The sequence below is a fragment of the Monopterus albus genome, unplaced genomic scaffold (assembly GCF_001952655.1).
Source record: "Monopterus albus unplaced genomic scaffold, M_albus_1.0 scaffold3.1, whole genome shotgun sequence".
Lineage (NCBI taxonomy): Eukaryota > Metazoa > Chordata > Actinopteri > Synbranchiformes > Synbranchidae > Monopterus > Monopterus albus.
In genome coordinates, this window is record NW_018127883.1 from 5247891 (window position 1) to 5259931 (window position 12041).

The window sequence follows — 12041 nt, forward strand, 5'->3', positions numbered from 1 at the left end:
TAATATAATAGTAAGCTGCAAAATCTAGCGTCAGTTTCCTACTGAGAAACCATTGGTGCAGTGAAAAAGCTTAACATACTGAGGGACAAGTATTAGTATTATCCTCAATATAAACATCAAAACTCAATATGGATGCACACAAAGAATAAAAATATATAAGATAAATGGAGAGGCAGATAATCTTTTAGTGTATAGTTTGACAGTAGAAAATACAGAATGTCCTCATGAAGTGACTTGGTGCAAAGAAAATTGTACTATAAAATGTAATGTGGGACACTTACTGCATGCTTTAAACCTGTTTTTACTCTAGTTTTATGTCCCTTTCTGAGCCTTTGTTGAAGCTTAAATTGTAACTATCAATATCTTATATCAGAGTGTTACATAACTGACTTCTATCAAGATAGGTAATGAAAGTATCATACAGATGCTGGAATGAGCAGTTGCACATCATTTTGTCTCTGTCTGTCTTTTCCAGGCTATGGACCAGCTCAAAGCTGGGGCGCTTGCAGTGGAGGCTGTGGCTGCAGCACTGGTTGAACTTGAGGTGGGCTGATTATGATCCAGGTTTGATTATATAAAGTCTGCCTTTATAAATGAGTTTTTAACAACAGGCCATGTGCATAATGTCAGACAAAGCAGCTTTACTCTGCTCCAGCCTCTCATGTCCACACATTTTGCTGGATGATGTAAGAGATGATTTATAGTTTTATTCTAGTCTCTGCATGTTTTTCATTGTCCTCAGGATTCTCCTTTTACAAATGCGGGTATGGGCTCCAACCTTAATTTGTCAGGAGAAATTGAATGTGATGCAAGTATTATGGATGGGAAGTCGCTGCATTATGGCGCTGTAGGTGCTATTAGTGGTGAGTTGCCACACGTGTTGATATTTATTTATATATACTGATTGATACAGATTAAGTCTTTGTGGCACTGAAATTCCGTCACCTGGAAATAATTGCAATGAGTTGAGCTTTTATCTGTGGTATGTTTGACTGATTTACTTTCTACCATCTCAAAATTGCCATCATAAATCCTTACAATGGGGGACCACCCACTTTCTACCTGGCGGACAACCAAGAAGTGCTGCCAGTATATCATACTCACAGTTAGTTTTCCTCAAAGGCTTTCAACAAAACCCTTTTTTTACTGTAAATATTCGAAACAACAGCCCAGGATTGTTTTTATTACCATGTCTGCATGATGTAACAGGTAGCCATATCATTTGCACATGATGAATGAAACTTTGTTGGCTTAGATATAAAATGTGTACTTGCCAACCCGTGTTTTTCAAAAGGTCTAATAATTCAAGAAGTAACGTGTGTTTCAATAGGTTGAGAGAAGCAAGGGAGAACACTGTATAGTAAACTCAATGAATGCATCGCCTGTGAAAATAAATGAAACAGTGTTAACAATGTACAGAAAATCAACACAGATGTTACAACAATCAAAAATATATTCAGTTTGTCTGTACTGTGAAACTTGACGTGCAGAGAAAGACTCATATTTGGTCTTTTGATGACTGCTCTATCAAATATCTCCTTATTTAAACTCATTATTTTGCTTATATTGAGTTGACAGAAAGTTCTAAAATCTAACTATAAATTGAGTATCTTGATTTGTTGAAATTGTTATACAGGAATGAACTGCTGGCCCTGTGATAATTCTGACTTTTCCTTTAGGTATTAAGAATCCAATCTTAGTTGCAAATCGCCTACTGAGTGAAGCACAGAAAGGGAAACTGTCAGCTGGCAGAATACCACCCTGGTGATTATCTTGGTTATTAATTAATGTTGTATTTCTGTAACTATAGCCACTTGTTAATTTTCTTCTTTCGTCAGTTTTTTAGTGGGGCGAGGAGCTCATGACTGGGCTGTCAGCCATGGAATACCACCGTGCCCTTCAGACAAAATGGCCACCAGTGAGTATTGTTGCACTGATTCACTGATATTTTTCATAGAAGAAATCCATTTTCCATAGCTGAAAAACTGAACTGAAACTTTGATCAAATATGTGGATGCAGAGGAATGAGAATGTTTACTCACACAGAGTTCAGTTTATCTGCGTACACGAGGAACAAGCGAAAAATGGAGCTGGCAGAAAAAATGGACACAGGACATAATCAGACAAAGAAAAGACGACAATCAAGTGAAAATGTGAGTACTATGTTATCAGTAACAGCATCTATTGTAATTGTATTAAGTATACTCTTTCTGATCTGCATCACAAAGTCAGAACAGCCCCACCTCTTCCTACTGATTTTGTTGTAGCTTCCCTTGCAACGAACATCCTGTTTTTTATTTGTCTCGTACTATAGGTGCTACAAGGGGTGGAGATCTAGGCCTGTACTTATTAAGCGTATCACAATGACTTCTAGGAAGCACACTGAAAATTGCCTCAGGGCTTAAAAACACTCCTACCTCAGAGTAGCTACTTATGAAGTGTCTGACTTTCACTTTCAGTGAGGAGAAAGCCTGCTCCTTAGAACTAATATGACCTCACTGCTTTACACTCAGGACTGCAAAATTGATATTATAGGGACATGTTGTGTTTTTTCTGACAGTTGAGGTTTATAGTTTTAGACAGTGAAAAACTGAAACGCCAATATCAGCATCACAGAAAATAATACAATTATTATAAGCTGTGTTATAGCAGTTCTCTTTAAAAGTTTTAGTGTGCTTTCACTTTTACCTCAGCCATGTGTGGATCCATTTGGCCACCATATCAAACATCACATAATTTGCATTCATAATCACTTGAGCATTAACGCACATACATGTTCTTGTTGGTGTTCAGGGCAATGATTTTAATGTTTGTGCCGCCCATGACTTCAACTAATCCAGTAAAACCAGAAATTTCATTGCAGCAGTTTTTGTTGATTGGATTATGGAAATGAACAAATCTGTGCATTATCAGTGGTGCTGTCAAAGTGATCAAACATTGATTTGTTATGGCTGAAATGGTTGGAGTTCCACAGACTGGTGGAATCAGAGCCAAGGTGGTGCCACGTGGTGGCCCAACAACTTAATGAGACACTTAATGTAGATTTTTCCTTTCATTTGTCACTTGTCTGTATACATTATAAAAGCCTTGTATCCCCTCTCCTTATGCTGATGTAGGAAAATGGTTCAGGGTGCCTTGACACAGTAGGAGCTGTTGTGGTAGACCTGGATGGGAATGTAGCTGCAGCAGTGTCCAGTGGAGGCCTGGCCATGAAACATCCTGGCAGGATAGGCCAGGTAGTCAGACCCTCTTCATCTTCTTTGTGGTGTCTGTAGCTTTTTAAATGTAACCACTTCATTACTGGTAAATAATGCTTTTTGATCTAACTCAAATAAAGGCTGAACCTGTCCTTTATTTGAGACAGCTATTGTTAGAGACATCATTATTTCATTGTGTTTTTAACTGAAATATTTTAGCAACACTGTGTGATATACAGTATATTTCTGATGCATCGGTTACACATGTAGCTCATAAAGTACTGCTTTTAGAAATCAACCTTTGCATGTGTCAGATTATAATGCCACCAGGAATAATAGCATCTGAAAAACAAAAAGGTTTTTCCCTGCATGAATGATCTGACTCTGAAGGTGGGCCACCTGATGACACTCTAAACCTAGTTGCTAAAAACCTGTGCACAATGCACATTGGGGGGGCCGAACTGAATGAATGAATCAGTAGGATTTACTACTTTAACCTCATTAACACGTCTTAGGCAAAAACCGTTCTCACGATTAGTTGAGAAATTACGTTATTTACAGTACTTGCTAAAAAGAAACGGTAAGACAAAAAAATAACAGCATAGCATTTTTATATCTAAAATGTCTTTGTTTCCTTGCTTTTCTCAGGCTGCTCATTATGGATGTGGCTGCTGGGCTGAAAACGCCTGTAATATGAACCCGTACTCTACAGCAGTGAGTACCTCAGGTATACCACAGCACACTCTCACACTACTTTGCGGCTGTGTACATCTGTGTGTAGTGTGCATGTGTGAGTAACTTTTTCTGCCACTGTTAATGTTTTCCAGGAGCCTCACATTTAGCTTTGGAGATGATATGAATCACAAATGTTATATGTAGGCCTATTTTTTTGCCCCAGTGAGTCAAGCTCCAAAAAGCTTGATATGAGCCTACTTTTCCAACCATTGCTGCCGAGTGATTCTCATCAGCTCCTTCCCCAACTGATTGAGTCATCGTTCTCTGCTATTTTGTTAGTCAGCTGCATGCCAGGTGCATTGCTAAGCTCTTTGAATTAGCAGTGACATTTGACATGGAGCACCTGCTGTTATGATTGAACCACTGGGAGCACAGTGGTATGGTGGTAAACTGGCAAACTCCAAGTGCAGTTATCTAGATTCAGATTGGAATTTTGCTGGTATAAGTACAGTAAGTGGTATTAAATCAGAAGTGGCTTTCACAAAATTTCTTGTTGTTGTGTCTGTTAAAATAGATAATCAGTGGCATAATTCATCCCTGCAACACCAAATATAATCTCATACATTTTAGCCTTTATCAGACCTTCTGAAAATGACCTAAATTACCAACTACTGTAGTCAAACTAATTCTAAGGATATTTTTAAACCATGTCTTTGGAGTTTTTGACACCAGAAAAAATAAACTTTTGGCCAAAAAATTTTGCACAAAATTATGCGAACATTGGGTGTAGCTGATCTAGTAATACATGAAAACAGAAATTGAATTATACTTAAATACTGCGACATGCAGCCTCAGGTTTTACAGAGATGCAAAATATCTAGTTTACACTGATTTACAGTGACTTGGACAGACCGACCTTTAAAAATCTTTGGCCTTACTGAATGTACACTACGTGACTGTAGGTCTGGAGCAGACTATCTGCATTCTTTACCTACTTTTATTGCAGTCAGGTGTAGCTCATCTTCCCCTCGGTCTCAGGTGGTTAGAAGTGATGGCTAGAAGCATAGAAGGGCAATAATACACCCACACTTGATGTGTTTTACTGACTAAACTCTAGTGTTCTTTGCACCAGAGTATCTGGTGAAAGTGAACTTTTCATGCCACTGTTGGCAAGAACCTTGTGAATTACAGTATGTGATCAAAAAAGCTTTCGCCTTACAAATGTGAATGTAGAGAAATGACTATAGCCATGTTTCTGCTTCCACCCATCTTCTGCTGAAGCACTGGCACGTTACGGTTTAAACTACTTCAGAGAATCAGTTGGACAAACCAAACCAATCTGCCATATCAAAAGCAAGTTGACCATATGCATACAAATATACAACCATGCTGTGTCGTGGATGTGAAGGAGCAAGGCTACAGCATATTAGTCCTGTTCTTTAAGATAGGCAGACGTCCGCAAAATGGCTTCTGGGTAGCAATGAAACCCTTTGATGTGGAACTGTAATCTAGAGCATCTTAGTGTAGGTGAGCTGATTTGATCAGGCAAGTTAAAGCTGCAATCCTAAGTACTTGGGCCACTAATGTAGGCAGCATTTTGCACTGCTAAAGCTTCCCTGATTGTATGATCCTCAGCAATCAGTGACAAATTTAAGCTAGTGTAACAACAAACAGTTACACCAGACTTATTATTTAATATAAACAACTCTTGGGACTTTGTTCTCTAGTCCTAACTGAAGTTCTGAGAGGCCCAATATAGGTTTTGCCATCTTGAAAGCCCAGAAAAATGTGGGCCACAGTCTAGCAGTTCCTCAATCCTCTGGCACATTTAGTTGAAACACAAAATGGCAGAAACTCTGTTTTTGACTTAGACTCAGGAGTAAATAGATTTGTAATTAGTCTTTGTAAATATATTATGTGCATTCATAACTATGATCACACAAGATAAGTAGTCTCATCCATTTTGACTGATCTATCATGTATTTGATTGACCACCATATTAGTAATAGTCTGCTGTTCTTCATTTATCTCAGTAGGTGAAGTGTGAGCATTAGCTTTGTATGCGTGTCCACCTCATTGTCTTCCTATATTGTGGCTTTGCCTTTGATGTTGCTACAAAACACATTTCCTTATGGGTATGGAAGCATCATGTGTGTTCCAGTACAACACCTGTTTTTAATTTCCTTACATGAAAGGCATTTCCATCAAAAGAAATAGGGAAACAGTCTTTTTCATTCTGACACCAGGAGTATGATCCTCACGATATATGTCGCCCTTTTTTTCTCTTTACCTGGCCGCCACTTTGCCCATCCGCCCCTTGTCCCACCCCCTTCATGCTAGTCTCTTTTGTAATATGTGGCTCATGTTTGTTGAATACGTGTTGACTGCTTCATCCAGCCTCTACTGTTCTGTGGACAGTGAGAGAACAGCTCATGAGCGTCACTGTTTACTCTTGTTGCTGTTGGCTGCCACATGCTGTTTGTCAGCCTCTTTCTTTTTACATTTCTCTTCTGTTGAGCTGTTGCTTGCTAGTCTGGGCTTCTCGCTGCACTTCCAGTTGAGCTGTGTTTTTGCTGTCATAACATCCATCTCCCCTGGGACAGAGCAGTTCACAGTAAACACAGTACCTGGCCAATCTGATGGTATACTCTTCTTAAAAATAACCTTGAATTGCTCCAGGCTTGTGGTTTCCACAACTACCGACCTGCATTCAGTTTTGTTGTAGTTACCTCATATTTTATGGGGCCTCTATTTGTGTAAATAGAAACAACAACACTATGTCCTTCAGTCTTTATGGGTTTTCACAAGAGCTTTTTCCAGATGTTTTTGTTTTTAGATTCCGTGTCCTTTGTCCTGTTTTTCGAGCAGAGTTTACATTTGAGAAATTTCATGTTGTAAGCATGGAGCATGCGTTGAATATCAGTAATTTTCTTAGCAACAACAAGGTGTTAATATTTGTCATTTAAGCACTAAGCATCATATTATCTATGATATAAAAAGCACACCTTATATTTCTTGACTTGGAAATGATAGAGGACAAGGTAATCACACTTTTCTGGCACTTCTCTGACTTTATTTGAATTAATACAGAGGATTGGTTTTTAGTATGAGTAAAAAAAAATGTTCGCACACATTTTAACACATAACTTGTGTTTTGTTTTGTTTCTGTATAGTATGAGAAATGTTTCACTAGTAGTCACTTGTGTCCTACCATGGTTTATGTATTAGATTCCTACTGTTAGTCAGATCTAATAAAAATAGTTTCTTTTTGTTTACCCTCTGCATTTAACTAAATATTTGTGGTGTTTGGCAATTTAAGCATTATTTGGGAAAATCATGTTTCTAACACTTATATTTAAATAAAAAATATGAAAAAACATGTAATAGTGACACATGTTGCAGGTATGCATGCACTCACTGCAGTTAGTCTGCGAGCCAGCTAGAGCAGAGTTTACAGAAGTGGAATTAATACTGGCTGGTTGCTGTTTCAAATTGTGGAGGCCAGCTGGGAATCTGGGCAGGGAAGATGAATACAAACCTTCCTTTAGCAATTATTGTCAGTGTACCCTTGAGCAAGGCAGCTGTCGCCACCAGAGACAGTCAAGTTTACCTGAATAAAGCTTAATTACACTGAAAAGAATGTGTCAAAATGAGTTCAGTAGGGCAAAATGTTTGGTACTAGCTGGAGAGTTAAAGAGTTAAGAATTCTGTAATATTTTCCATTATGTAACTTAACAACCAGATATATTGGAAAAAGGTTATATTTCTAACAGGTTTTGAATATCAAAGCATAGTATTTCAAATGGTAATCAGGAAGTGCCCGTACATACCAGTCTCTTCGAAATTCACTTAAACATCAAGATGAAAACCATCAAGATGTGATTGATACCATACACAGTAAGAGGTTTGGACTCCATGTGCTACATCCTCTCAATATTAACTCACTGGAGGTTTTTTGCAATTCTAACAGAGGTAAAACGAGGTAATTTTACACTTTCAGCTGTGTCTTTTGCCAGGCTGTGGAGAGCATCTGATTCGTACCATGCTGGCACGGGAATGCTCTGCTGCCATGCAGTCTGAAGATGCCCACCAAGCACTGCTGGAGGCTATGCAAAACAAGTTCATCAGTAAGCCACTGACATTCTCCTCCTCTTATCAGCTATGAATGTGTTTACAAGAAATACAGTTATGCATGGAGAGAATAAAACTAACAAGCAGATGTTGTGTAACTTAAGGAGCGAGCTAACAACTGGAAACACTGGAAATAACAGAATCAGAAGAGCCGGCTTTTGATTTATGGATTGTTTTCACCATTTAACAGGGCCTTCAGATGTTTCACACAACATAGCTGACAGCCGCAGATAATTTTAGAAAATATAATTATTCCGTTGAAAGTTCAAATGAAAGTATCATTTTTTTCCCCAGTATTCTCAGAAGTGGTCAATTTCAGACAGTCTTGTTAACTGTGTTTGCTGCGCTTGTAAATGACCACTGGGATAGCTCGGAGAAGACAGCAGAGGAAGAAAGGATGTGGAAACATGGCGGTTTCTGCATTCTTCTGGCCTCCTTTAGAAGCTTGTCCCAGGCTTTGTCATGGACATCTGTAATGCTAAGACGCTTGATCAGGCTGGATAAAGCCAATTTGAGGTTAATTCTTTTGTTGTTTCTTTTTGAGGTGCACACGAAGTTAAACAAAGCCCTAGAAATCTTGCCTTAGCAGGGGCAGTGTTGACAGTGTTTGTGATGTGGAGGTTTCTCACGCCACATCCATGACATGTTTAAGTCAGCGTCTCTAATCCAATATCTTAAATAACAACACCATCAGTAAAAATGAAATGCAACTAAGCCACTTGAGACAAATGTGTGATTTGTCACATTGAACTATGTAAACAATATCTGACTTGACTTGACCAAGAAACAATGCCATGCAGACACAACAATTTTTTCATCAAATGCACAATTGGTTCTGTTTTTCTTTTGCTTGTTTCTGTGTCAGGACATTTGAATGCATGCCATAGCTGTTTTTAGTTTTCTTTTCCCAAACAAGACCTCTTTTATTGTTTTTTGTATTAATACTAAGTCTTCTGAAGTTTAGTCATGGAGCAAGAAAGAAAAACAACTTGAATGGAAGGGTTTTTCCTTCAGTGTAACTGAAGTCGAATTCAAGAGCAGAGAAGTAAAAGTATACAAGAAATTTTACTGAGGACCATCTTGTCATTTCTGGTCATGACAAATGTGTTGTTTTCTTTGTGTGTTCAGGCTCACCCTTTCTGGCCACTGAAGATCGTGTTTTGGGTGGAATAATTGTCTTGAGGTGCTGCAGATGTTTGGAAGCTCAGCCATCTAAAAATATTCAGGGTATACTGGGTAAGACAATCTTTTCAATACTGACCACACTCAAGCTGAAGGTAGGCAAAGCTCCGGCTGCTAATATTTAAAACTGCATTATCAGATAGTCACGAGGAGGGAGAAGAGGCGCTGTGGCTTTCCTAGCAGGTGGCCCTTGTTTTCACTTGCACAGTCAGACTCTGGCTTTACACCCTTCATATAAAATTCTAGCAGAGACCTCTCACTACGGACATCACCACTAATCTTCAGACAAGTGGAGGCCTTCTGATTCTGCACACTGGTCACATTGGTGGAGGTGGTTTCTCTACCTAGAGCTTCTGAAAATGCTCCTTCCTTTCACAAAGCTGTGATCATGGAATTTGAGTTCTGCCCAAGGCTTAGGCCATATGACTTACTGCCCTTTGCTGTTTGTATTAATTTTAATGATGTATATAAGGCCCTCAGTTCCATAAAACCACAGGATGAATTCAAGTTCACTGACAAAGAAGAGCAGATGCTTTTCCAGTGTAGGAGGGGATGACATCTTTATTAGGCGTAATGGTAAATACAAAGTGTTATTTGTTGGCTTGAAAAATAACATGTTCCAAATTATGACTTAGTGATGTACAAGCCCATTTAGACATCATTTATGGACGCTAGCCCTTGTGTAGAGTGTGGACTACCTCAGATTACTGTGAACTGGAGGAGGCTCTTTGTAGATTTATGAGAAAAAACAGTACAGTATATTAGTCACACCCTTTTGGTGCTGTAATTGAGTTTCTAATCTTACTCACAGTTTCTACCTCCCTCTGTAGTTATATCACACTGTAATTTCTATATTTACTAGTGCTGTCAATTGATTAAAATATTTAATTGCAATTAATCACATGATTGTCCATAGTTAACTTGAAATTAATCACACTATCTGTTCTAAACAGTGGTGCAAAGTAACTAAGTAAATTTACTCAAGTACTGTACTTAAGTACAGTTTTGAGGTACAGTATCTGTGCTTGAGTATTTTCATGTTACTCAGCCTTCAAGCTGTAGCCACCCATTTAGCTATCGATGTTGGAAGGTTTGTTGCTTGTAGAGTTGTCCAGGTGTCTCTGTTGCAAACTTTTCGGCATGGTCTGTCTTTGGCGAGGGGGAGGAGGGCTCTCAGTGTCAGCTCTGTGCTTGGCCAGCATACTCAGAGTTTACTGGAGTTCAGCACACTGAGCCAGCTGTCAAAATTTTTCTTCTGGCAGATGGAAAAAATTTTTTGTTTCTGTTCCTGTTGTGAAGTTAAACTTGGTCCTCATTCTTTTTATATTACATTTATATACATGTATATTTACATTAATTAATTGTCTTTTATTCAGCCTGTAATTAACCTCATTATCTGTGAATTTTCACAGTGGAGTTCCTATGGAGTCACACCACAGAGAGCATGTGTGTTGGCTACATGTCTGCCCAGGATAGTAAAGCAAAGGTGAGCTTCCAAAAACATCTTGCTCTAAGTTTCAAACACACTTTGACTGTAGAGGAATATAATAACCACACTTACATCCTTAACAAAACTTCAAACGTGTAGGCTCATATTACAGAGTTAATAAAACGTGCATTATAATGCTCATGCATCCCCCACCAGTGCCACTGGCTGGAAATTGAATCTGTTCTTTTCATAATGTACGAGTACTAGAGTGTCTTTGTTTTTGACTCACAGTTAGAGCCTTAGGTTTGACTTGTATGAAGATTGTTTTACATTGTACTATAGTTTCCAGGATGGAAAATGTTGAGACATTGGTTCATTATAAACACTGTTAAAAACTTGGTTTAAATAGCATGGCAAATAGCAACCCAGGTCCCTGTGGTTGTGGGCAAGAATCTGCACCACCTGTTGTTGTTAGATACGCAGTCTGTTGGTGATCTTGTCTTTTGGATTAGGGCACTATAATCTTTACAGAAGTCTGAAGTAGACCCTACAGTTTCCTTTTTGTGACGAATAAATGACAACGTTATCAATTCATGAAGCGGGCTATGTGATCCTCCTCCAGGACTAGAACATGCTAAAAATCATTAACAAAATCCTAAGTGTATGAATTGTGTGATTTGATATAGGCAGTGTGGATTCTTAAACAAACGGGACTTAATGCTGTGGTTTCCTGGCTCTGAGTGGAGTCAGCTCAGACTGATTTGTTTGGCTAATGTACAGTATTTCTGTCACTGTATGAAGAGAGGGCAGTGTTGTTCAAGCCAGGTTCCAATTTCAAAGTGTTTGCCTTCCATACTGCCTCCCTGGCCCCTTTACCTGTCCTTCCCTCCATCTCTTAGTTTATCTCTCTTGTTACTAGCCCAGTCTGCCCCTGCCTGGTCCTAAAGTACCATAAACTTCACTGAAAGTCCTGCACCACTGGGGATATCAATGTTAATCTGCATATTTGTCAGATGTGCTCTGTGTTTTGGGCTCTGTGGGGAAATATGAGCACCTCAGCTCGCCTGTTGTGCCTTTGTCAATGTAAAGAGGTGAGCAAAATAGAGAGAATGGTGTAGTGTTCTGAGACACTTTCATCACACATAGCTTTTGTTTGTAAGTTTTTGTATTGTTTAGATTGTTACATAATATATATATACAGATGACGGTTAAGCAGGTGTTAGCAAGTGAGTTATTACTGCTGGTTTTTAGGGGCTTCAGAAAGTGTTAGGGTGCTTCACTTTTGCACATTTTATTGTGCAAAATGTTGTTTTTTCATTTGAAATATTATTTCAAATGGATACAATTGTCATTTATGCCCACCAGTCTACATTCAGAAATCCATAATGATTAAGATTTTAGAAATTTTTGCCATCTATTCATTATCA

At 38.6% G+C, this 12041-nt stretch overlaps 1 protein-coding gene across 3 annotated transcripts in view; it reads left to right on the plus strand.

The window, feature by feature from the left end:
• Positions 1–12041, plus strand: part of tasp1 (taspase, threonine aspartase, 1) — a 33639-nt gene that overhangs the window by 10576 nt on the left and 11022 nt on the right. For all 3 annotated transcript variants that reach the window (XM_020600646.1, XM_020600656.1, XM_020600639.1), the window contains exons 4-13: positions 476–544; positions 743–863; positions 1680–1764; positions 1839–1918; positions 2047–2153; positions 3117–3236; positions 3846–3924; positions 7889–7999; positions 9132–9239; positions 10598–10671. In XM_020600646.1, coding sequence (XP_020456302.1) covers positions 476–544; positions 743–863; positions 1680–1764; positions 1839–1918; positions 2047–2153; positions 3117–3236; positions 3846–3924; positions 7889–7999; positions 9132–9239; positions 10598–10671 — 954 coding nt within the window. The remainder of the gene's footprint in view (positions 1–475; positions 545–742; positions 864–1679; positions 1765–1838; positions 1919–2046; positions 2154–3116; positions 3237–3845; positions 3925–7888; positions 8000–9131; positions 9240–10597; positions 10672–12041) is intronic.